Source organism: Gobius niger (genome assembly GCF_951799975.1).
Source record: "Gobius niger genome assembly, chromosome: 2".
In the NCBI taxonomy this organism is placed as follows: Eukaryota; Metazoa; Chordata; class Actinopteri; order Gobiiformes; family Gobiidae; genus Gobius; species Gobius niger.
The window spans coordinates 29,057,351-29,083,415 of record NC_136853.1 but is presented as its reverse complement, the minus strand read 5'-3'; the positions used below and the strand labels follow the sequence as shown (position 1 = coordinate 29,083,415).

The 26,065-nt window shown below is 41.6% G+C and overlaps 2 protein-coding genes across 3 annotated transcripts; one reads left to right on the top strand and one right to left on the bottom strand.

The window, feature by feature from the left end:
- Window positions 1–519: 519 nt before the first annotated feature.
- LOC306983164 (SLIT-ROBO Rho GTPase-activating protein 1-like) lies at window positions 520–23,312 on the top strand. Of its 2 annotated transcripts, none has more exons than XM_079582913.1 (23): window positions 520–854; window positions 9,084–9,279; window positions 9,384–9,438; window positions 9,517–9,624; window positions 11,343–11,405; window positions 11,493–11,690; window positions 11,756–11,884; window positions 11,959–12,180; window positions 12,252–12,353; window positions 12,909–13,106; window positions 13,188–13,272; window positions 13,345–13,372; window positions 13,469–13,502; window positions 13,632–13,692; window positions 14,936–15,013; window positions 15,098–15,232; window positions 16,344–16,449; window positions 18,116–18,340; window positions 19,424–19,503; window positions 19,718–19,898; window positions 20,329–20,469; window positions 20,744–21,086; window positions 21,223–23,312. In XM_079582913.1, exons 1-23 carry the CDS (start codon window positions 788–790, stop codon window positions 21,646–21,648), a joined length of 3,261 nt encoding a protein of 1,086 aa, XP_079439039.1. In that variant the 5' UTR covers window positions 520–787; the 3' UTR covers window positions 21,649–23,312. The 2 variants fall into 2 exon arrangements, with proteins under 2 accessions (XP_079439039.1, XP_079439040.1); XM_079582914.1 differs by having other exon boundaries at window positions 521–854; window positions 20,329–20,460; window positions 21,223–23,311.
- Window positions 23,313–23,724: 412 nt separating this feature from the next.
- kics2 (KICSTOR subunit 2) lies at window positions 23,725–25,476 on the bottom strand. Its single transcript, XM_079552329.1, has 3 exons — window positions 25,177–25,476; window positions 24,805–25,093; window positions 23,725–24,589 (listed from the first exon to the last, which is right to left on the bottom strand). Exons 1-3 carry the CDS (start codon window positions 25,406–25,408, stop codon window positions 23,770–23,772), a joined length of 1,341 nt encoding a protein of 446 aa, XP_079408455.1. The 5' UTR covers window positions 25,409–25,476; the 3' UTR covers window positions 23,725–23,769.
- Window positions 25,477–26,065: the final 589 nt, after the last annotated feature.

Genomic DNA, 26,065 nt, shown 5'->3' with positions numbered 1-26,065 from the left:
CAGACCAAATGATTCCTTTCATAAAACATTACTGATGTATCACAAAGCTGCTACTGTTTTACACCAGGGCAAGACAAACAACACATTTAACGACTCTGCTTCGATGAACGTGAGCGTGCCGCGCAGGTTAGAGTATTCGGGAGGTATAAGCGTCTGTTCCACTTTTCTCTTTTTCTTTTTCAGGTTTAAATTAAGTTGCCTTGGTTTCAATTGAGTCATTTGCATTCAGAACACAAATGCGGTCAGAAATGTTGAAGATGGCTCACTGGCTCACCCTGGTGTCAACTGGGCGCGCGCGGGAAAGCCTGTGCCATTTTCATGTCAGACTCTGACCTTTGAATTGCCTCCACACGCGGTTTGCCTCATCTGCGATGGCTTAGCCGTAGTCCTGTGTGAAAGGTTACAGTGGGTGAAGATGTGGTCCTTTGATCCTCTCTCATCTCTATAGCCCTCGTGCGCGCGCTAATAACCAACGCTGTCTCAGTTTTACCTTTATGTGGATAATACTATGTATCCTTATTGGTGATGCGCAGGTCACGAGTGGGTGATTTCTCATTGAGGGTGCGTTTTTTACGCGTGCGGCGCGCCCCTCCTCTCCTCCTCCCTTCTCTGCTCCTCCTTGGCGGCGTGGAGGTGCAGGACCACTGACTGAGTAGTTGCGGCACTGGATGGATCTAACTAGCATGTTGTATGTTGCGGGGGAAGCCGGGCGCTGCGTGAACGGGGGATAATTGGGAATTGTTCGTTCTACCTGACTTTGGTCATTCACCCGTTTTGCCGTAGCGTCATGTCAAACTTAAACAAAAGCAAAAAGGACAAAGAAATCCTTGCTGACTACGAGAGCCAAGTGAAAGGTAAGACCACCAATTAAATGTCATATTTCACTGTCATCTGGCTTTGCAGATTCCCTCACAGTCGACCACCTGCTTCGAGTCATAGGCTACTGTATGGTGGAAGATGCTTACTCCAAATAGGCGCATCCTAAAAGCACACCTCTGCCAGCATGCTCCCCGTATCACGTTGAAATCAGCAACGTGCAGGGTGTGTATGGGAGCTGACACCTCAAGTGGAGACGTCAGGATTTTTGGGTTCATCCTGAGTGCTGCATGGCGCCTGGGGGGGGGGGGGGGGAGGGGGTGAAGATGAAGGTTTGTATGAATGTGTAGACAGTAATACTATCTGCAGGGCTATTGGCAATGTCTGTTTGTTTCATAAAATACATGAGCATAATCTCGAGCTCATGGGGGCAGTCTTACACTTTCTATTGATATTCTCCTGGGGCTGTTACTGCAGCGCAGTAGTGCTTAATGGTGTGTGTTCTTGATGTTAAATCTTATTGTGCGCTAGGGATGTGATGGTCTTAAGTCTTGAGATAGTGGCCCACGACTTTGGGACAACCCACTCCATTCCTGATCCGCCCTCTTTTTTTCACTCGTGCCATGCTGCTTCACGTATTAAAAGGGGTAGAGATGCACGGGCACGTTAAATGACCTTTTAGTAAATGTATTATTCCTGCATGGTGTGGCCAATTTAACTGCATCCTCACCTCTTGAAAAGGCTATTGATGCGAGCTTTAGGTTTTTCTATTCCTCATTAACTGCTGAGGGCTCTTGCAATTCAAAATGTCCGACTTTAGCTATTACACTCATTTGTATCCTCATAGCATTACCATTCACATTCATGCTTTCATTTCTTCTCAGACACATTGTTATAGTACATTAGTACTGTTATATCCCGGTCTTTTTTATATTCTGACATCATCCCTGTCTTATCTACCTTTTATTCCATGAATATATTTCTGAATATATTGGTGACTTTTGAACGCAATTGTGGAAAATGGGCTTCACCTAATCCTAAATCTCAATAAATATATATCTATCATTTTATGGACGCTGCTAGCGGTATATCAAAAGTAATTCGTTCAGAAATAGCATTTTCTTTGTGCACTTTACTTCTCTCTGCAGTCGTCTTCCTCTTGTGCTGTCGCCTGCTGTGCTCTTGCTGTCAGTGTGGATGTCTTTCGCACGCTGGCTCACAATGAATCGACAGGGACACTTCCATTTAATGGAGAGGAATAGAGAAGATTACAACCACTGTAGATGGACAGGGTCATGCTTTTGCCGTGCACTCTCATACATGTCTATGTGTCTGTACGTTCATGTGGCCCCTGCTCTGGCACCTAGCCAACTCTGGCCAACACACAAAGGGGATGCCCTGCATTGTAACAATTATAATGGCCGTAGATGCAATCCCCCACCACTCCATTTGGACATCTAGTTGCCAGTCCGAGGGTCTTGCGTATCCTGCCATCTCTTGTATAGGGCTAAACATATAGATCTATGTTGTAACTATGTGCTTTCCAAGTCTGCCTCAATACGAGGCTCCTGATTGGTTAATGCTGGAGGTGGTGTATAATGTATACACAGGAGGAGGTGGGGTCTGCTCACTGAGGTGAGCTTTGCAGAAAGGTAGGGACAGAACACTGCTGACAACACATATTTGTGTGCTTAATAATGTTTTTGTGCATCATAGATAAGATAATATTTTGTAGTTCATAGATAATCACATCACCCCAACATCATGTTCCATGTCCACTTTCAGAATGGCACGACAGTAGATTTTAATGAGAAATGCGAATGAAAAAAAAAATTGACAAGCCCTGCAGTGGGAGAGATGAGACAAACAGATGAAGTGTGACTTCATGCGGCTGCTGCACATTGTTTATGCCCTGTGAGTGTGTCAGTGTTGAGGAACCTCACAGGTCTTACCTGCAACACAAACAGACCAAATCACACATTAAAAACCTAAGGCCTTTTTCAGTCTGTTCTTAATGATGAACCAGCAATGCGCTGACCCCATGTCCTTGGACCTGGTTTCCATGGCAACAACCTCCTTCTTGCATTGAGGGTTTATGTCCTGATGATGAGACTTATCTTGCTTAGTTTTATCGAGTTTATTTAGTTTTGTAATTGGCTAAATGATATCGTGGTATGGTAAAAATATTCCCATTTATGACTCTAGCCCATTGTGTTTTTTTATTTTCTGTGTATCCTCACACCAGCTGACCAATGTGTTTTTCGTTTCAAGTCCATCTTTAGGTTAATAAACAGAAAAGGTGAGTAATGATAATTGCATTGAAAACAAGCTTTTGAATTACATGCCATAATTAGTGATTGTAAAGGTTATGTGTGAGATGTCCTAGAATAGTAACATGGCAGAGAGCCATCATGGCAACAGCATAACAACAGAGCAAAAACGTCTGCAATGTTATTAATTTACCCACTTAGTACATATTATTGAAAGTTCTATTTAGAATGAAAAAAAAAAAAAAAAAAACATTGGTAGACACCAAGTAGCGCAACTTCTTGGTTGCGCTATGGGGTGACTCCATACCTCGACCCAATCACGTTATATCAATTGTGTCCCGATTGGGTGTCCATATGCGTCACGTGACTTCACATCAAAATGGCAACCTCAAGCAATGCAAATAATCACACATCTGCAGCTGACCGTCCGGCTCAGTGCATGGAATGTTGCATAGCGACATAATGCTAACTTCTGAGGGTTACAACTGTTTCCTGTCCTGTATATTAATATGGACATGGAAACCAACATTAAGATAGAACGTGGCAGATAATATGCAGCTTAACATATTAAAACTTTACACAGGATGCAAATACTTCACCGACTTCTGTGTTTATAACTGCAGATGTTGAAGCTGACCTTAATTTGACGTTTACGTTACAGTGTGACTATCCAAGCTATTTTACAGGCCTTCAAATGTTCATATAATAATGTTGGGCAAAGATCATATAATTTTTTTTTTCTGTACATCTGTACTCGCTTATTGTGCAGGATCTGCAGCTCCTGAAGACAATCAGCTCAATGGGAGTCTCTTGAAGTAATCATAGGATTTTACATGGAACACATCCATGCTTGGTGTATTGTTACCCTTTTCCCTGAGTCAGTGTTGTGCAGGTGATTTCTAAGAAGCATTGCAACATGAAAGGGTACAGCAGGCAGTGGTCCCGGCTTCACTTTCAATAGAGTCTGATCTAAGATGGAAAAGTGCATTGATAAAAATCTGTACTCTAAGATAATCTGCTTCTTCTCAGTCTTGAAGAATACAATGCTTGAGTGAGTCTTTTTTTTGTGTTTTTTTACAACACCCAAAATGTATTGATGAACAGGTAGGCGTTTAAAGCATTGTCCGGTGATTGATAGTATATGTCCACAAACCTCGATTCATATTTGTACTGCATTGGCATTAGTACAATATAGCATTATATATGATTTTGGAAAACATTTTACCTATATTTGTGCACATCTAAGCACAGAATGATTAAAATATTAAGGACAAATGTGAGTATTTTGATGAATGTATGGAATTCAGTACAGTAACCTTATATGACATTGTGCTTATTTTTACATATTTACTGGAGCTCGTCGTCTTTCTCTCTTAACCCCTGTTAAATTAGCCTTATGCAGCTGAGTGTCCACTCTCTTCAGTAAAGAGTCACCTTGGACTACTTCCTCTGGCAGTATACAAAGGTCCACACCCACAGCATCCCTGGCAGTGTGATCTGTGGTAATAGGGAGGCTTGCTATACTGGCCTCGCTAGTTCTTGCCTCAATCTATCAGTGGCACTGGGTACAGAATCCACAATCACAGCCTGGCCACACTCTCCCACACAGACACAAGGCAGACAGACGCACAGCCGTCTCTGGAGGACCCTCTCTCCACTCCACTACCTGTTGTCTAGGCAACCACACACTGTGCGTGTACCATGTGATGAGGAAGGTGAAGACCAGCTTGAATCTGACACATTTGAACACACGTCGCAAGTCTGTTGTATTCATCATGCTTCACAGATCTGTGTTGAACATTGCCATCTACTCCCTGTGCGACTATGATGTCTGCTTTCTGGCTATGTTTCCTATTTTGATGTGCATTTGGCTCCAATACTTGCTTTACACCCTTTTCAAAATGGCTGCCTCAACTCCCATTTGCTGGTTATAGTCCGACTGATTCAAGGTATCCTCTGAGTGTATCCTTTGGGGTGTGCTAAAGGTCATACGTATAATCGCCAGTCTCATCTTTTGTTGACAGATTGTTTCCATAGCAACATCACCAGCCAAAAAAGATAAGCAAGTAAAGTTTCTGTTATTGTTTGTTCAGAATGGGCAACAAAATATTCTGGCCATGGATTTCACCACACATATAGTCTATGTTCAGATCTTATTAATAAAAATGCTATTTGCTGCTTTAATCCTGAAAGATCCCTCCATCCATTTGCTTATGCTTTATCTGGAGGCGGATCACGGAGGCAGCAGTCTGAGCATGCCCTGACTTCCCTATCCACGCACACTCCTCCAGCTGATTTGGGGGCATCAGGCCAGCTCAGACACCTAGACTCTCCAGCGTGTCCTGGACATCCAAAACAGATGTCCGAGCCACCTCAGCTGGCTCCTTTCGACGTGAAGGAGCAGCGGCTCTTCTCCGAGCTCCTCATAGGTGACTGAGCTCCTCACAATATCTCGAATGGTGCGCCCAGCCACCTTGCGAAGGAAACTAATTTCAGCCGCTTGTATCCGCGATCTTGTCCTTTCGGCCATTACCCAGATCTCATGACCATAGGTGAGGGTGGGAACGTAGACCGACCAGTAAATCGAGAGCTTTAACCCCTGACTCAGCTCCCTCTTCACCACAATAGTCGGATCTCACACTCTATTCGTCCCTCACTCATGAATAAGATGCAAAGATACTTGAACTCCTCCACTTAAGGCTCTTCACCGACCTGGAGAGGGCAAGCCACCTTTTTCCGGTGGAGAGCCATGGAGATGCTGATTTTCATCCCAGTCTCTTAACACGGCTGCAAACCGCCTCAGTGCACACTGAAGGTCCTGATTTCATGAAGCCAACAGGACAACATCATCCTCAACAAGCAGAGATGAGATCCAGAGGTTCCCAAATCGTACACCCTCCGGTCCCTGGCTGCGTCAAAAAATTCTTTTCATAAAAGTGATGAACAGAACCAGCAACAAAGGGCAGCCCTGGCGGTTTACTGCGGTTATACAGGAAACAGACAGCCCTTAGCAGAGGCTCCGGACACCATCCTCCTGAGCACCCCCCACAGGACACCACGGGGGACATGGTTGAACACTTTCTCTAGATCCACAAACCAGCGCAGCCATTTTGCAATAAGCCAACTGCTCCGCTCCGTTTTTTAACGCTTTCTTTCTTAATTGTAACCCAGTTGTGTCATGATCCCATCTCTTCGTTCTAACGTAATCAAAATCCTTTTTCCTATCCTTAACCATAACCCTGTCCCTATCCTTAACCCCTAACACTAACTAACTTATAAAACTGAAATATTAGCTCAATAAAGCCAACTGAAAAAGCTCTATGGGGAGTGTTGTCCAATGAGAGTTTGGGGCGTGGCTTTTAGACCAACTTTGTTTAAAAAAAAAGAGGCATTTACAGTACACAGACTGTAAATAAAGAATGGACTGATTATAATATAGGTTACTTCCTCCTGAAGCCGTGAGGAAAAGGTGGCAGGCTCCGGAAGTTCCTTGTCACAACATTATCCTAATTTTTTCCATTTTTGCCCTACAGGCCGGATCACGGCGAAGTCACGTGTTCAATGATAACTCATGTTTTTTCCAGATCGAATAATAATGGTTCAGTCTGCTGTGTAGCTGTTGGCTGTACCAATCGATGGGAAAACGGAGCAAATTGTCATGGTACAGATTTATTAAAATCAGCCAGAAAAGAGATGGAAAAGAACAATGATCAAATTGGCAGCGAAGTTTCCAAGAAAAAGTGCGTGGAAAGCACTTCCAATTGGGCATCACATGTCTATAATTTTAGTTATGTGGTCAAAAAGTTTGTCCATGGAAGTGTAACTGAAGAATGATTATGTGGCAGCACGCCTGCAGGCGGGCACCGCCACTTTTAGTTTTGATGGTGATTGGCTGTGCGCACTGGCCTGATTTCCTGTGTATTGGTTCATTGGCTGACCTCTGACTTCCTTTGGTGGTTGTTGCTCCTCGTCGCTCTCCATTCCTGGTTGTATCGATATTTGGTAGCTAAATTCGATAACTAAAGTTGGTATTAACGGGTTCCTGTTAATATTCAGTCTGTCGCAGTGCCATCATGGGCCCACGTTCTCCGTATACGGACGGCCATGCAGGTCTCTGAGTGGATCAGCTGCAGTTGACTCGGTCCTCACTGTCAACGCTCTGGTGAAGGAGTTGGTGTCACTGCCGCTTGCCTTTTACTTTGCCCTTTTTGTTTGGTTATTCTCTGTTACTGGAAGTTCGAGCTGGAGCTGTGGTGCTTTGTGTGGTTGGGAACAGCACCTCTACTGATAGACTGTGGTAACTTAGGGTGACTGAAGCTTGGACTCAAAAACAGAACTGTGAAATGAACTATGCTCTAAACATGGTCTTAAAGGAATAGGCCACCGTTTTTACATACTGAGATATGTTCTTACCTAACCTTAGACGAGTCAATATATACCCGTCTGGTCTTTGTCCGTGCGCTCTGTCACGCAAACGGAGCACATACGCAGCCTCTCCCACATGTCATATAGCTCCAAAAAAGCTCACGATAGAAGCTACCAAGCTCTTCCACGTGTTCCCTATTTAAATAAATTTACGTGAAGTGTTTTCATGCGAAGTATATTTACATTTATATTAACATGTCGATTTTATAAGCAGATAAAAAGGGGTACTATATTGTGAGGCGTAATGATACGAGGAGCACAACGTCCGCGCAGTAACTCCTAAAGACGTCCCCCCGCTCACTTCCGTCAATAACCTTTAGGAGGATGCTGAAGGGTGTATCGTTATTGTATCGATATCGAGGTATGAAAACATTGAAATCGAAAAAGGCAAGATACAAACGATAAGGATTTTCATCAATAAAACTGCACTCTTTATTATTATGTTTTTATTTCTCTGGAAAAAAAACATCTATGTTCGTATCGATATCGAGATATCTGGCATGAATATCGAGAATGAAATTTTGTGCATATCGTTCAGCCCTAGTATCTTCCAGGGACACATAAACATTTCTCTGGGATTACAGTGGGTACCCCACTTTATAAAAAGACACATTTGTATTTTTTCGCGATATCTGACGTGAAACCAGAATAAACTAAAGCAAAAGACCTGGTGAAGACGCTGAAACAGGTGTCATCAACCAGAGGGAAACAAGTTCTGTACCGACATGGGCTGAGAGGGTACTCTGCCTGGAAGAAGCCCTTACTCCAAAAGAAACATCAAAAAGCTGGAGTTTGCAAATAAAGACTTTAATTTTTGGAGACATATCCTGTGGTCTGACAGGACTTTTTTTTTATTGTAATGTCCATCGTCACGTTTGGAGGAAAAAGGGGGAATCTTGCAAGCCTGAGAACACCATCCAAATGTGAAATACGGGGGTGGCAGCATCATGCTGTGGGGTTGATTTGCTGCAGGACTGGTGCACTTCACAAAATAAAAGACATTATGAAGAAAGAACACTATGTGGAACCATTGGAGCAACATCTCAAGACATCAGCCAGGAAGTTAAAACTGGGCTTCAATGGACAATGAACCAAAGCAAACTGCCAAACTGGTTACAAAGTGGCTTAAGGATAATAAAGTCAATGTCTTGAAGTGATCATCACAATGTCCTGATCTCAATTGAAAATGGGCAGAGCTGAAAGTGTGGCTCAGTTACACCAGTTCTGTTTGGAGGAGTGGACCTAAATCTCCTGCCAACTATTGAGAAGCTTGTGGAAGGAAATCCAAAACGTTTGATTTTGAAAATTTTAATTTACCTAGAAAAGTAAAAGTTAATTCTGGTTTCAAACACTGAGAAAAAAAATACATATGTGTCTTTTATAAAGTGTATGTAAACATCTGGTTCCCATTGTATATAAAAAAACATTTGTACGGCAAAGATAAAATAACGCAACAGTGCTGTTCAGGAGTGGAGAGAAGTTAAATCCCACCATTTTTTAAGATCCATTTAAGAATCCATTTAAAACAAAAGCACCTTAAAAGCTGTTGTGTGGTTGTGTGTGTATGTGCAGATGTCCGGACCCAGTTGGTGGAGCAGCAGCGCTGTCTGGAGCAGCAGACAGAGATGCGGGTCCAGCTGCTTCAGGATCTGCAAGACTTTTTCAGAAAAAAAGCAGAGATTGAAACAGAGTACTCAAGAAATCTAGAGAAACTCGCCGAGAGATTTATGGCCAAAACACGGAGTACAAAAGACCATCAGCAATATAAGTATGTACATCCACTTGAGTGTAGTAATACCTCAAAGCATTTGGTTCTGGTTGACATAACATCAAGGTCTTTTAAAAATACATTGCCTACTTTTTCTCTTTTAGGAAAGATCAGAACCTTCTCTCTCCAGTGAACTGCTGGTACCTGCTACTTAACCAGGTTCTTTTTCTGCTGTTTTTCTACTTACGTAATTACTACATGAAAAGTTGTGAAAACGTGGTCCTCCTTTTGGTTCAGGTGAGGAGAGAAAGCAAGGACCATGCAACTCTGAGTGACCTTTACCTGAATAATGTCATCTCCCGCCTCACACACATCAGTGAAGACTCCGCGCGCCTGCTCAAGAGGGTGAGATAGATTTACAGTCACCAAAAGTCACCACATGCATATTCAGTTTAAGATGAAGTTGACTGTGCAATCAGCAAGAGTTTTGGCATGGCATGTTTGATTAGTTGCCGAGGTCAGCAATGGGATATTAATATTACTTATGAAAAAATATGAAAAATATTACTTTATATACTATTCTACTAAATTTGTAAAACATTTAAATTTACAAACAATCCCTTTAATGTGCAATTCCATATAGAGTGAGTCCTGGTATTGCAGCTTTTGGGTTGAAATTTGTTGGCTCTGTAATTAGCTGCATAGATTTCAGATTAGTTTGCATTCCGTATGATCACAGGTTTAGGTCCAGTGGTTCTCAAACTGCGGAACATAAACATACGGGTGAAACTCGGAAAATTAGAATATCGTTCAAAGGTTCATTTACTTATGTAATTCAATTTAAAGCAGTACTAAGTAACTCGTGCCCCTGGAGGCCATAAGCGGCACTGCAGGTGTCGTAGCATGTTTTTTTTTTACTCATTAATTGTCCGTGAGAGTAAATACTACACTGACATTAAAGACAAAGGGAGAGAGGGATATTGTACATCCAATTACGTTTTTTTTTCACTCAAACTTGGCTGTAAATACTGTTCAAGTGGCGCTAGCCCGCAGTTAGCTTTACCCGTTAGCCTGTTAGCTTCTTCTTCGTGATTCCATTCGTGTGTATTGGTGACTCCGACCCAGTTCAGGAAAGTTAGACTATTTATGTTCTTTTCACTTGCTTTAGTAATGCATTTAATAAGACATTTTTAGACTAGATTTGCATCTAGTTTAGACTTAATTTTGTTCAAGTGAGATCTGTCTTAGACACGTTTTACTCCCTTTACTGTCATCTTGACTCAGCCCCAGTGGGTTGGAAAACATTTAATGAAGTGGTACCTGGTTGTACTTGCTTTTTGAGAACCACTGACTCACTGGTCGGTTCCGTTAACCGGACAGTTATTCAATATACAGGATGAGCTGGATCATGAACTCTTGACACTGAGGCTGTTTGAGTAAGCTCTCAGTCATCCATGAGTTTTACATTATAGCATTATATTATATTATGTCTTAGTGAAGCAGTTATATTTCTCGGCTGTACCTTTGACCTAACCCTCTATACTCTTGGCAAGATGCAGGTTACCGTGCTACATGCTGTATATTTTTTGCATTTTCTTGACTCTCTTTGTGAGATACTGCTTGAGTGTAACAAATTAAACAGGCCCATGTTCTTGTTCTACCACCTAGGGTTATCTCAGTGTTTGTATTATTTATTGCTCTACTCTTTTATTCATGCTAAACAAAAGTCAGCAACTACCACTAGCTATGAACCACAGGATGTCCATTAAAGCCAACCAAACTTCAGTTGTTGCCACAGTTTGGTTGAGGACAAAAATCAAGTATGGATTGGATGGTGACTCTTTGGGCTCTGTGGCCATGGACAGCATTGCAAATGGGACAGGATTCATTCATTCTGGGATTTCACAGTCATTCGGTCTAATGTAATATTAATGCTGCGCCACGCTGCCACATAACCCCTTCCTCAAACAGGCTGTTAAATGCATGAGGAGTCCCCGCAGTGGGTTTCATTTACGCTGCTGTGTGATCCATTTGCTGGTATATTTATTGTGCATGAAAGTGTGTATTTATTATTCATTTTTCAAACCTGAACAATTTTTTTCCCGTATCTTGTTCTCTGTTAGAGCAAGGAAATACTTTTTCAGCTTCAGGAGGATCTTATGAAGCTTTTGAACGAACTTTACACTGTGAGTAAAAATTACACTTATATTAACCACTGAAATCAACAGTGTTTCAGTGAAATGTCATTGAAACGTTATGCCTGTCCACTTTAGGTCATAAAAACATATCACATGTATCATGCGGAGACAATAAATGCTGAAACCAAGTTGCGAGAAGCGGAGCGTCAGGAGGGTCGCGTGAAAGGCGTGTCTGTCAATACTGGCGGGGTGGAGCCGGTCTTTGGACTTCGCATAGAAGAGCGCTATCAAAGGCGCAATGCAGCCCGCAAGATGGAAAAGATGAGAGAAAAGGTACAGAGACCTGAAAGAAAAAAACATTTCTTTGACTTAATATGTATTTTTTGTGTTTTTATTAGAGAAAGGCAAAGTACTCTGAAAATAAATTAAAAGCGCTTAAAGCAAGAAACGAGTATCTACTGACTCTAGAAGCCACCAATGCCTCTGTGTTCAAATACTACATACATGATCTGCCTGATATCATAGACGTGAGTACATTAAGTTCAAGTTTGTGCCTGGAAGATTTCAAGCTCAGTTTTTGATATGTTTGCACCGTTATCAGTGCTGTGACCTAGGGTACCACTCCAGTCTAAGCCGTGCTCTAAGGACCTACCTATCAGCTGAACTTAGCCTTGAAGCCTCCAGGAGAGCTGGGCTGGAGGTGCTGGAGGGGGCTGTCGAGGGGCTGGACCCTGCTCGCGATCGGCAGCGCTTGCTGGGCCTGTACCCCACTGCCTTCTGCCCCCCACAGCGCTTCAGTTTCCAATCTCATATGGGAGACACAGTCAGTGCAGTTTATGATCGGTAACTTTTGTTGGCTGTGGCTCGATGACTGAATGTTGTTTCATGTTTTAGGTGACACAGATTGCCTCGCAGCCACAAGTTCAGTCTGAGCTTTCCCTTCGCCTCACACAGCTTCAGACACGTTTGGCATCGCTAAAGATAGAAAATGAAGAGGTTAGTTAATCATTGTTTTAATCTCTGTTATTTATCTCTTTCTTTATTGTGCATGACTATTTACCACAAGCCAACTCACACATTAATAATCACTATAGTCACAGTGTAGTTTTCTGTAGTTTTCTGTAGTTGCCATGTATCATTTAAGGACATAAAACTGCTGAAGGAATAAATGTTTGTGCATAACTCACTTGTATGAAATACGAGCAACAACTATGGTGTTTTAACTGGTAAAAAAAAAAAAAAAAAGAACATGCTTCTTTACTGAGCTTAGCCTCCGACTTGACTCACAACTTTGCTGAGAGCAGGACATGTTGCTACTTTGCGTTGACTAAAGGTGTTCTACCACAAGTTTTTTATTCATTAGGTCCTGCTCTGAAAGTCCCTATTTTGATAACCCATTGCGAAACTCATTAGTAGCTTGTTGGGTGACACTGGTGTGTTTTAACTTTTACAAGTTTAGTTCCTCTTGTGCCTTCTCCACATTTAACCTGTAATGTTCTGCAGTGTGGTCTTAAATGCACTGTATATAATGTAATAAAAATGCATTATTAGGTTAAGAAGACATGGGGTGCAACCTTGACAACATTACAAGACATGACGGTGCTGGACGACTGTGACGTTTCTCAGAGCTTCACACACAGTCCTTCGTCTGAATCAGTCAAGTCCAGCGTCTCTGACGGATACTTGAACAAACCCAGTCTGGCCAAAAGACGAGCCAACCAGCACGAGACAGAGCTGTTTTACTTCAATGTGAGTAAGATTCTGTGAAAACAAAATGATCATAATGTCGACCATAGAGAACTGTTGCTCATAATACTGTGTTTATTTCAGAAATTTCGAGAATATTTGGAAGGGAGTAATCTTATTTCTAAACTTCAGGCCAAACATGATATACTAAAGAAAGCTTTAGCAGAAGGTAAAATCTAAAGGCTCTAGTTTTTATGTCAGTTTTGACTCTCATCTAAATCTATTCCTTTTATTTTAAAAGGGTATAAAGCTGAATTATTAACTACCAGGTAAGTCTGTTAAGCAATGTGATAGGAATTGTGTTAACAAGATATCACACATAAAGCACTTCCGACCACAGTCTTTGTCTCCTTTTTGTTCTTTAGCCGTGGGCGGAAAAACTCTCATAGCAAGCACCAGGTAATCACCTTTATACTGTATCAACCACTTTAAATTAACAAGTCACAAACTGTTGCGCTGTTTTTTCTCACATAGTAATATGTTTAAAAAATTTTTTAGCTGTCATCTAACAGTGTGATGTCTTTACAGGATTCAACCAAAGCCATACCTTTGCTAGTGGAGAGCTGCATTCGCTACATTAACTTGCATGGTAAGAGAAATCCCAATATATTAACAGCACACAAACACTAATAAGACATGATGTCAGTGAACAACTGCATACACTGGGGTGACAGTGGTGCAGATGGTAGAGTGGGTTGTCTCATGATCGGAAGGTCGGGGGTTCGAATCCCACCTCCAGAAGGTGCACGCTGTTGTTGTGTCCTTGGGCAAGACACTTCACCCACATTGCCCCCAGTGTCTGCGTACATTGGTGTATGAATGGGTGAGTGGATCCTTGCTGTAAAGCGCTTTGAGTGCCTAATGTAGGTGGAAAAGCGCTATATAAGTTGAGACCATTTACCATTTACACTAAATGACCTGTTCAGATCATTGAACTTTTAAGACGGCCAATTATGGTGAGAGAACCACAAGACAGTCTTGTTGTCTAAAAATCTAGGTTATTTATTACTTTTCTTTAAATAAAAATGCAGAGAGGCAGCTTCGAGTTATGGCCAGATTTATAGTAGCATACAGTCTTCACAAGCATCCTCACAGGCATTCCTACGTTCATATACACAAATCATTTATATACTTTAGTTGTCAGCCTTTGGCCACGTAGACAGAATAATGTGTACGTGATGTCTTAATATAGTCTGCAATCAGTATCCGTCAAAAGTTTGGAAATGATTTTTGTATGTATTGTTTTTTATTTTATTTTATTTCAACACTATTTACATTGTAGATTCTCAATAAACGCTTATCATATGATCTGCTCGGTTCTACAGTAGTTTGTTTACCTGCGGCCGGCATTACTACGCGGGGAGTTCACAAAGGAGCTGTCTACAAATCAGATATGGCAACGTTTGGAGGACTACCCCATGATTTTGAAGAGGTTTTTAATGCAGGCTACTAGTTACCATAGACATGCACTAGCCTAGCACTACCCTAGCACCACTAAACTCTTCAAAGGACTGCATGAATATTTTTTTTTTTTTTTTTTTAAATACAGAAATCAACAACACTTTGGATAACTAGGAAATGAGACCCTATGTCAAAAAATCCTGAAATATCGCTTTAATGTCTTCAATGTAAATAGTTGAAAATAAAAAGCCGATACAATAAAAGCGTTTCAAAACTTTTGACGGGTACTGTACATGTGTTAAACATTTTATCCAGGTATTCTTTTAAGTATCATATCACAATAGGGACATGTGTAAAATGTAGATGGAAGTAGGTCCCTAATTTCCACACTACCATTGAACACAAAAAAAATAAAACGTTCTCGTTGATAGGTCTTCAACATCAGGGTATTTTCCGGGTGTCAGGATCACAAGTGGAGGTCAACGACATCAAGAACTCTTTTGAAAGAGGTGAGAGATCAGCCCAAAGGTCCAGAGGGGACACTGTCTACTGCGGCAGACGGGATTAACGCTGTCTGTCTGTCTTTTGTGTAGGTAATGACCCGCTGATTGACGAAGAGAGCAACCACGACATCAATTCAGTGGCTGGTGTGTTAAAGCTCTACTTCAGGGGGCTAGACAATCCACTGTTCCCCAAGGACAGGTTCAATGACCTCATCTCCTGTGTCCGTAAGCAATACTTCAATTTACATTTTTGTCCAAAGATTTTATTGTATTTCGCTATAAGTTTTTATAGCCAGACCTGTGTATATTTCATACGTGACAATTTTGGCTCCAACTGTGGCCTTCGTGGAGCCGAAACTGTCTGGTATGAAATAAACACAGGTCTGGCTATAAGAACTTATTTGCATCATTACTAGAAGACCTAATGAACCTACTTGGGTTATTAGTTTTCGTGGTAAGAATCATATAGTCCCACAACAAGAGAAATTTGAGGAAAAAAAACTATATTAATTGGATTTTAGAAAGTATAGAAGATATACGGCGCCATGTGAGCCTGACTGAACAGTTTTATTTTTTAGCTACTGATACTTTTATTGTTGTGTGCTTGGCCAGAACTGGAGGATGGTGGCGCTACCGTTAGCTTGATTCATTAGCTTCATTCTAACGTTACGCAGAGTCAGTTGAAGGTCTTTAAAAATGAATCACCAAAATGCAATGGTGAATGTTGATTTTTCAGTATTATAGTCCATGTTTTCCTCAATTATAGAAAATAATGCACATTTTATTTCTTTTGGGAACTTCCCATGAGTCTTTGCACCTGCAGCATCATGGGGGCTGTACAGTTTACGATCCATTGTACTGATTCCTCAGTTCCTCATTTCAAGCTGGTGTTACTAAAATACAGGAGCGTCCAAGTGGTGCAGTGAGATCAAACGTGGGCTCTGATGCATGAGGTTCTGCGTTCAATTCCCGGCTGGGTGACATTCTGTGATTTCAATTACATAAAAGTGACTGGAAGATATAACGAGACTTTGTGCATGTTTGGAACAGCACAAGTCTCAGCTCCAGAAATCATTTTAGTAGTGGCAGTATCTATTTTACTTGTAGTTGTATTATTTGTCTTGAATTGCTTTTCCCACCTGCTTACTGAAATACATTTTTCCTGTGTTTTGTGTTTTTATCCATTTTGAACATTTACATTATTATTCCCCTGTATAATATATTGTTCTATTGTTCCATGTCCTCCCTCATGTGTGTTGTCATATGTCTCCTTTGCACCTTTGTAAATATTCACAAAATATATAATAATATATAATAACAATAATTCCCTCCACAGGGATTGAGAACCTATACGAGAGAGCTCAGTGTGTCCGTAAAATCCTGATGGGTGTCCCAAGGCCAACATTGGTGGTGATGCGATACCTGTTTGCTTTCCTCAACCAGTGAGTACAATTACTGATTATGACCACCATGTTTGTAATACATAAACCTCTTGGTTTTGTAGTAACACAAGTACACCCCTGAAGCACAGTTGATGATAAAATGATACATTTGGTCTAGAACAAGCTCAAATAATGAAGGCTCTGCAGGCTGGAGAGGCAGGAGGTGTGAACAGACGGGAACTCAAGTGTGATCTGCTGTTAACGTCTCACTGTATGGTCACGTTTGTTAACATAGCTCAGGGCTGTTTAATTACATTTTATACTGGGATAGATTTTTCGGAGGTCATTTGGTGACCCTCCCACCGCCAGCAAAAGTATTCATATTTTTAAAATAAATAAATAAGAATTTCATTACCATCATTGCTGAAATAGAATTAGACCTATACATAAAAGTTTTGATTATATTCTCACATTTTAACGCTGCCCTCAGCTATACTCCTGAAATGTGTTTTCGTCAGTGTGTGGAGTAGTGAACCCTGCTCTGCCCCTTCACCTCTGCTCCTCACAGCTGCACGCACTCACCTGCCCTTGCACCATGCTAACTCAAACACGTGTAGGGATCGCAAATGTTTGCAGCAACAGTTAGTGCACTAACACAGTCAGAGTTAAGCTTTATGCAGGGACGTACAACACCAAATTCTTGGTCCAAACTATCTCGGACAGGTGGACCCCACACATTCACACACACACACACACACACACACACACACACACACACACACACACACACACACACACACATACACGGAAATGCAATTATTTTACATATATATTCATGCTTGCGGGTAATTAGCGGCTTTTGTAATTGTATTGGCCAGATGGCTTTCAATTACAATAAATATAATGGGAGGGAAATTTAAGAGATTAAAATGAGGAGAGAAGGAGCGGAGTGCTGCTCTGTCTCTGACTATGCCATGTCAGCGCAGGGAGAGAGGGAGGGACTCAATCACAAGAAAGTTGTATCTCAGGCCCACCATAATAGTGTTACAGGCGCACTATGCAACTTTTTATGTAAAAAAAAATAAGTTGATGTTAATACATATTTGGCCTTTCAGTGACCCAGCAGGTGCTTGGGACGCTTCAGGATCAATTGCTTTTTAGGTTTTCACTGCTGATTGAACCGTATCTATGGTTACATATACATTCTATTCCGAAAACCTCCCAGAAATCCTAAAAAACCTCATCAGCATCATAGAGGCCACCAGGATGGAAAGTGAAGGCGCTAAGTTATCCACCCATATGGCCGCTGGGCCACTGATGATGGTGATGGTTGTGAAGCTGCAGACACACTGCTACACTAAGTGGCACCGCTGAAGCGCAGCGAAAGTGGCGCAGATAATGCCGGAAAAAATATATAGCCTATTTTTATGGAAAATTACACACGTGCCAGATTTAATTGGAACTGGCCCCCAGGGGCTCGACATAGCTACAAAATTTCCTCAGTATCAATTTAACAAAATAATAGTGCATATGGAAAAAATATTTTCCTTATGTGTCACCTCCATTGAATCTAGTCATCTAGGGATGATCCTTTGAGGTAGAAATGTTATAACTGGGTTGACTCTTCAGATGAAGGCCAGAGTTTTAAAAGACCTCTAGCTTGTTTTTAACTAGGATTACAAGATCGAGAATGAGCCGAAAGGATCTGCATTTCTTCTTTCCACAGCCTTTCTCAGTACAGTGATGAGAACATGATGGATGCTGGGAATCTGGCCATCGTGTTTGGACCTACTCTATTGCCCACGCCTGATGCGCTGGACCAGGTGGCGTGTCAGGCACATGTGAATGAGGTCATCAAAACGGTCATTCTGAACCATGACAACATATTCCCGGACTCCAAAGAGCTGCCTGGTCCAGTCTATGAGAAGTGCATGACGGGGGATCAGTACTGGTGAGAAACATTTCAGTTACAGGCTACTTCTCTATACACTCATTTGATAATATATTAAACTGGTATTGTACTGTACTGTATATTGAAATTGCATTGCCCATTTAAGGCAGTGCACTGTAGAAAAATGTCATGTTTTGGGGCAGTTTTCTTTACACAGTCACTTTCAGCTGAAGAAGAAATTGTCTACACATAGAGATGTTTATTATGATTATTATATACAGTGGGAACCAGATGTTTACATACACACTGATGATGTTCATTGGGGTGGCAGCATCATGCTGTGGGGTTGTTTTGCTGTGGCAGGGACTGGTGCACTTTACAAAATAGATGACATCATGAAGAAAGACCACTATGTGGAAATATTGGAGCAACATCTCAAAACATCAGCCAAGAAGTTCAAGCCTGGGCGCAGATGGGTCGTCCAAACGGACAATGACCCAAAGCAAACTGCCAATACTGGTTACAAAGTGCAATAATAAAGTCCTGATCTCAGTCCAGTTGAAAATGTATGGGCAGAGCTGGAAAGGCATGTGTTCACAAGGTGGCCTACAAATGTGGCTCAGTTACTCCAGTTCTGTTTGGAGGAATGAACCAAAACCCCTGCCAACTATTGTGAGAAGCTTGTGGAAGAAAATCCAAAACGTTTGACCCAAGTTATACAGTTAAATGGCAATGATGTGCTACCAAATAGATAATTATATCCCTAATTTTTCTAGAATTTAGCCAAATTGACCAAAAAAAGTAAAAGTTAATTCTGGTTTCATGTCAGACAGTGAATTTTTTTTTTTTAATGTGTCTTTTTATGACGTGTATGTAAACATCTGGTTCCCACTATAATCAATTTGATTGTTCTCCCCTGTAGTAACTATGTTACTCTTTTAATCATGGGGGAAAAAAGACACACCCGATGCGAGATATTCAAAGAGATGCAATTCAATTCTGATAACAGTGACCATGGCCAGTGAGCAACAGAGTTATAGCCTTAACTATGAGTATAATTGTCTGGGCACATCAGGTCCATGTGTTCCCCACACCCTTTGTCTTCTTGTTGACTGGACGGTGTTCTTCCTTTGCTTTGCGCAGCGAGAGCCCGTTCAGTGAGCCCGGAGCACTGGAGGAGACAGAGCCTGATGCTGGAACCGAGACTCAAACCAGCGATGAGGGTAAGCGTGACTCCAGACCTTCACATGGAGGCTGAGCAGGCTCCTCCTTTCACACCCATCGCTCTGTGTCCTGCTAGAGTGGTTACCACAGCAACAGCTGCCATGGAGACCCTTCCTCCTGTACCCGTGTCACTTGCACACCTCTTTTGAATCAATTGTATTGTAATTGGCAGGGTTGCACTGATTGACAAGTTTAGTATTTTATGTTTTGCAGAGGGTGAATCTGTGGAGGCAGTTGCCAGGTTTGACTATGTAGGTCGTTCGGGGCGGGAGCTTTCTTTTAAAAAGGGAGCGTCACTTCAGCTCTTCCAGCGAGCATCACATGACTGGTGGGAGGGACGACACAATGGCAACCATGGCCTGGTGCCTCATCAGTACATCGTGGTCAAAGACAGGTGAGTGCATTAATGTGGAATGTTTCATGTGATAGGAATGTTTTATTGTTTCTCCAAAAGGAGACAATAAAGGAGAATTTCATCAAATTAACTTTTTTCACTTTAGATGAATAGTTAACATTTAAAAAAGGGATAATTAATAGATGCTGGATTATACTCTTTACATAAACTGAAGCTGAGTTAGTAGTTTGCTTCGTTGTTATTAAAATAAATGAAATAATTGTGTTGTTACATACAGTATATGTTTAATTATGTCTATGTGTGATATATATATATTTTAGGAAGAGAGTTTAATCTGTTTAATCTGGAAATTTGTTAAGACAGACTGGCAAACTGCTGGCCATTGATTTGTTTACTGCTGATTGGTTGTTGCATTAATTTAGTGCTTTTCTTTCGAGAGCTCTGATTGGTCTGTGTTATTTTTCTTTAGGGGAGACTCTATGTCAGATACACTTAGTCAGAAAGCAGACAGTGATGGTGGGAGTAGCAGCACAGAGGACAAGAGATCCCGGAGTGAAGTGAGCTCACCCACTGACATAAGGCCTTCAGAGACCTATAACAGGTCTGTCATGTAAGACATTTACCATGATCACAATCATTTTAGCTCAAGTAACTATGAAACATGTTTTCTCCTCGTTTTTGTCACCTCTAAAAATACTTGTGAAGTTCTTTATCACAGTTTGTCTCATGTGACCATCTTGCACCATTAAAACCTCTCTCCTGCTCTTATACTTGTTTCTAAGATTAGTGTAATGATTTCTATACACTCTGTAGCAATGGAATATTGGAAGGCTTTGTCAAACAACTCATCATGGTAATACAACTTATTGTTGTCATTTTGACAGCCATCGAAGGAAGAGAACCGAGAGTATATTTCGGCGCCCACTTGGCCGTTCAAACGATAACTACCACCACGGTAATGGAGGGGTGATGGAGCGCAGCTCTCCACCAGTAACAGGACACTTCAGTCCAAGAGAGTTACTGCGGGGAAGGGGACAGGGCCTGACCCCGCCCCTCGACAGCCCTGAGCGCCGTCGTCGCTCAGCAGCAGCTGTGACCATGACCGTAAGCCGACACGATTCACTGAGGAGGCCTGAGGACACGCCCATCCGCCGCTCAATCAGTGGACAACATGGTTTCACTGACTCTCATCGTACCAGAACATTGGATCATGACACCCTGGCACAGGTAAAGCACAAGGCAAATGTATCAGTAAGAAATCATCACAGAAGTATCACATAAAATAATCATTACATCCAGAAATATGGGTTGTAAATGTGTTGCAAGTTTCTTATTGTTCTTCATTCCTTTTGTTCCTACCTAGGACATTGAGGAGACCATGAGTGTGGCTCTGGGAGAGTTGAGGCAGTTGGACCGTCAAGGTTGCAGACCAGCCCCTGATGTAGTCCTAGACACTTTGGAGCAGGTGAAGAATGGGCCAGTCGCAACCTGCTCCTCAGAGTCACCCAGCCCACACAGCACCCCCAGTACACCAGGTACCCCTGGAACACCTGGCACTCCTGGAACACCTAGCCCCCTCAGTCCGATGAGCCCCGTCAGCCCACTGCCCGGGCCTCCCCCTAGACCAACCAATTCATCCCCCGATGCCCTGACCACCTTCAAGCCTGTGGCAGCTGCCCGCATGGGGGCGCCTCTTCGGCCTCCTGCTGTAAAGCCCAAACCTGTGGTTGCACCTAAAAGCAGCACTCCACCTCTGCCACCACAAGTCGACAAATCCTGCACGATGTGAGCCAAACAAGGCCATTCAATAGGCCAAATCAGGCCAACCCCGGCCAAAACTGGGCCAGAAGAGGAGATCAGGGTACTAAAAAAATCTCAATAATCAACATAAATGAGGGTATAAAAGAGAAGACTACAAAAGATTTATTGCAGTAATAAAATATAATATTTGACATGACCTATGATATGATATGCCATGATATTTCGGTGTTGTCAGGTTGATGTGTAATCTCTTGGTGTGTAGGAATTTACTTTCTTCATGTATCGAAGCATTTATCAAAGGGTTAGCTAAAAGAACAGATGAAGAATTGGGTGATCGTTGACTAAACCATAATGTAAATGAGAAAATAGCCAAATGTGGAGAGTGTGTGTAACTCAAGTAAATTGTAGTTTCAGTGATGTAAATGTAGGCTGTGCTGTCACATAAACTTTAGCTAACTCAAGAGCCTGCTTCGGGAAATAACAAAAATCACATTAGCCTTAGGCTGACTACCATTATAGGGTAACTGCTGCAAAAGTAACTTGATTGAAGTTACAAAAGACATAAAAAATAATAATATATACAGTTAAAATTCTATTTAATTTATTGCTTTTAAATTATTTGTTGATTTACTTCCCCTAGACTATATTCAGCTGCTATGCTCACTTTCACCTCAAAACCATAAAACGCCTCTTGAGGTTGTTAGTGACTGAAGACACATATAACTAATGTTCAGCTATTTAATGAATGTTTCCTGTATTTAATGACTGTTTAGCCATCTACTGAATGTTCAGTGAGTTGTTGACACAGCTTACTAAAACTTTTAACCGCCTTCTTGTTTCAAAGGGAATCCCATGCCCAACCTAGAGCTTCAGAAAGGGTGTGAGTTTTAAAGCAAAGTGTGTAAGGACTACATGGCCCATTTCTCTGGTTGGGGTGTTTGTTTTATTTAATTATTTTTTTTATTGGTTGGGAGGGAGTGTGGTTGTGAATGTGTGCGCGTGTGTGTGTATGTGTGAGAGAGACAATTTGTGTATTCCGCTTGCCTACCCTTGTTTGGCTCCCTTGTGTGCAAGTTACTTGAATAGTTATAGATAATTCATGCCTGCCTTGAGTACCGAAACACACAAGTGCAAGATGTTCCAATGGAGCAAAAAGCATGCCACTTCCTCTGTGTGCCTGGGTGTGAGTGAGAGTCAGACGTTTGTTACACTAAATTCAACTAGTTCACCTTAAATTCAAAGTAAGCTAACAGGGTGGGCCTCTGTGAAGAAATAACCATAAAAACTTGAACAGCACAGTGATTGTGGCCTCAAACTGGGATGGTAACAGATATGATTGTGCCAATATAACAACATGTGACCTGATAGGATGGGAATGAAAGTGTATGTATATGTGAAAGTGCCTTTTTCAATCCTTGTCATGTTTTGGGAGAGTTGTGATTTCACTCGAGCATGTCCTGAACAAAGAGCAGCAGAAATCCTAAATAATCAAGTGTTTAGTAGATTCTGAATTATTAATTCATTAATCCATTGTGACATTGCACTTTGATGTATAGGATTGTGTACTTGGCATGTAGCATCATAATATGTTGGTGCATTTTAACTTGAAGAGATGTTTCTTTGAATGTGTTTCATAATAAAGAACATTTTGTCCGTTAATGTTGCTGTATTTGACACCTGAGCTTCCTACACACAAGCTCATATAGCCAAATGGATGGTATCATTGTGTTGTATTTATATTATAAATAAATATTCAATAATTAGCATCCAAGTCTTCAATTGAAAACATGTTGATTTTGTGCAATTCCTTTCTTATCCAATATTGGATCTTAAATGTGTCGTTAAATATTAGATCTGAGGACAACTTGAACACATATTTAAGAAAAAAAAAAGATGTATCTACTTTGTTTCCTGACAAAATCAAGTAAACCGTAAATTATATGCTTCTTTAACTAGTTCAGAATGTTTTTTTTTTTATTAAGCAAATGTAGAATTAAGGGCAAATAATCTAGGAAGAATATTGAAATGTAATGTTATTTATTAAATCAGACAACTATATTTGGTCTCAAACATGCTTTGGCAAAGAAGTTTAAAGCAACAATACAGTTTTCAATTTGAATTTACCAGGATGTATTTGTTGATCATCAGCTCAGCCTTTAGAACCAGGTTTTAGGATGCTGAAGGGTTTGGAGTTCCTAAGAGAACTTGAGATCTCCTGGAGAAATGCTGTGATGTACGTATCCTTCTCTGACTTTCGGCCGTCAAATATAACCACCAGAGTGAAGTGTGGCTCGGGTCGTGTCAGGTAGTAGGTGCTTTGAACTTTATCGTCATAGAAATGCACCACCTTGTCAAGCGTATTAAGCTCTCCAGCACGGTCTCCCATCATCATGACCACATTTGGCCAATGAGTCACAGGGCGCTCACCTGACGGCAGTGACACCACAGCGGGAAACTGCTCCACACCTTTAGGTGCTTCTCTGTAGGATTGTGGGTGATGATATCCATGACCCTGGAAGCTCTCTGAGCCACGATTATCAAAGACAAGGGACACATTACTGGCATCATGTTTGCGGATGAAAGAAGAGATCTTTCCATGATAGTCTGGCGTAGTGCGGGCAGTCAGTGTTCTCATGTCAGCTGGGGTGGTTTGACGGCTTAGAGCTTCATGAAAGTAAAAGCTGAACTTCGCAAGGAGAGCTGCATGGAACCGCTGGAACCACAAGTACAGATGTGGAGGCTGTATAGCCTTCTGAGACTGCCCCCCAAAAAGGTTCTTACGGGTCTCCTTTTGTTTTTGGAAAAGCTGTCCCCAGGCGTTCAGTTTTGAATGGGCACTATGAAGACTAAGCAGAGACGGCAAAAAGTGCCACTCTGATACCAGGGCCTGACAACGAAGTAACTGGGTTACCACATCCAATTCAGTCTGAAAACCCTCCTCCAGGCGTCCTACAATGGGGTGGTGAAATCTGCAAAACACAAAACAGAGGTCTTTATGGTGACAAATAATGTATAATGTAAAGTACTAATGTACAAAAGTACTAATGTACAAAAGTAATGCGCATTTTAAAAACATATTTTTACTTCAAAAATATTTTTTTGTAATAATTGCCCCTCTCCTTTCACAGCATTTTTTCCTTTATGTTGAATAATGTGTAAATGACTCATCAGTTTAAATACACACTTAGGGCTGTATTTGTGCAGGACAGTCTCCAATGGGGTGACAAGTTCTTCCGAGTTGATGTTCTTCTGAGCGCCCAGTGAGTGCATCTTCTCATACAGGTCTGCCATCTCCATGCGAGCCTGAGTGAAGTGGCACAGCTGCTCTGACAGATGAGACAGTAGATCCTCCAGGTATGAAGTAGAACCTTGCTGAGAGTGACGACCCATAGTTACAACTTTGCGCAACTCATTGTGCAAAGAGGTATAAATGTTTCTTATAGAATCTTTGCGACTGAAAAATGACTGTGAACCTGTAAGTAAAGAAACTAATTACCAGGGTATACATACAGTCTGTTGACCTAATATTATGTGTGGAAAGAGTGCTTAGGCATACCTATTTTTTGTCCTAAAAAAGTCATGTTGTGGTAGGCCTTTTCCGCGGCAGCGAGATGAGCCAATGCAGCGAGCAGAGCGGCCCAGATCGCTCCTGCACTTCTACTGCTGTCTTTCTCCCTCTCCACATAGTCCTTGGCTCGGTCAAAAGAGAACAAACCAAGCTGGGTAAAAAAGCTTTCCAGGATGGCTCTTTCCCGGGGAACAGGGCGCTGCTCCTCCGCGTCACTCATATTCTGTTTGAATAGCTAGCTTTGCTTCATGTCACAGTACAAGGGGATGACACTAAAGTAGCCTGCTGTGAAACATACAGTGCACCCACTTTGCTTACCGTAAACGATAACTTTTCTCAGAGTTACCACATTTTTTCAAATAAAGATACTACATATAAATCGTGTAACTTGCGTGTGTAATGTCAGGTTGTTGCACGTAAATAAGAAAAGTCTTCTTCTTCTCTTTCTTCTTTCAGTTTAATGGCGGATTACCGCCACCTACTGTATCGAGTGTGTTACTTTATGCCTGTGAGAATGTTCATCTGTATCCTGGATATCAATCCAGATTTACATTTAAAAAAAAAAAAAGAGTGAAAGAAAGAAAGAAAACAAAGCCTTTCAAACAGTTTTGGCCTCAATTGTTGCTGGGCTGTTGCCAGGGCTCATGTATGGAAATAAATTAAAGGGGGGGTATTATGCAAAATCGACTTTTTCAAGCTTTACATCATGTTATTATGTCACTCCCTCATTAAAACATGCCTGAAGTGTTGACTTGGCACATTCACGTATTTTTGAGTAATCTGTAAAAACTCTGATGGCAGCCATTTTAGGGATAGCTTTGCCTGAGTCCTCCTAGGAACGCCCCCACCTCCTGGAGACGCCTCCGAGCTTTTGTCA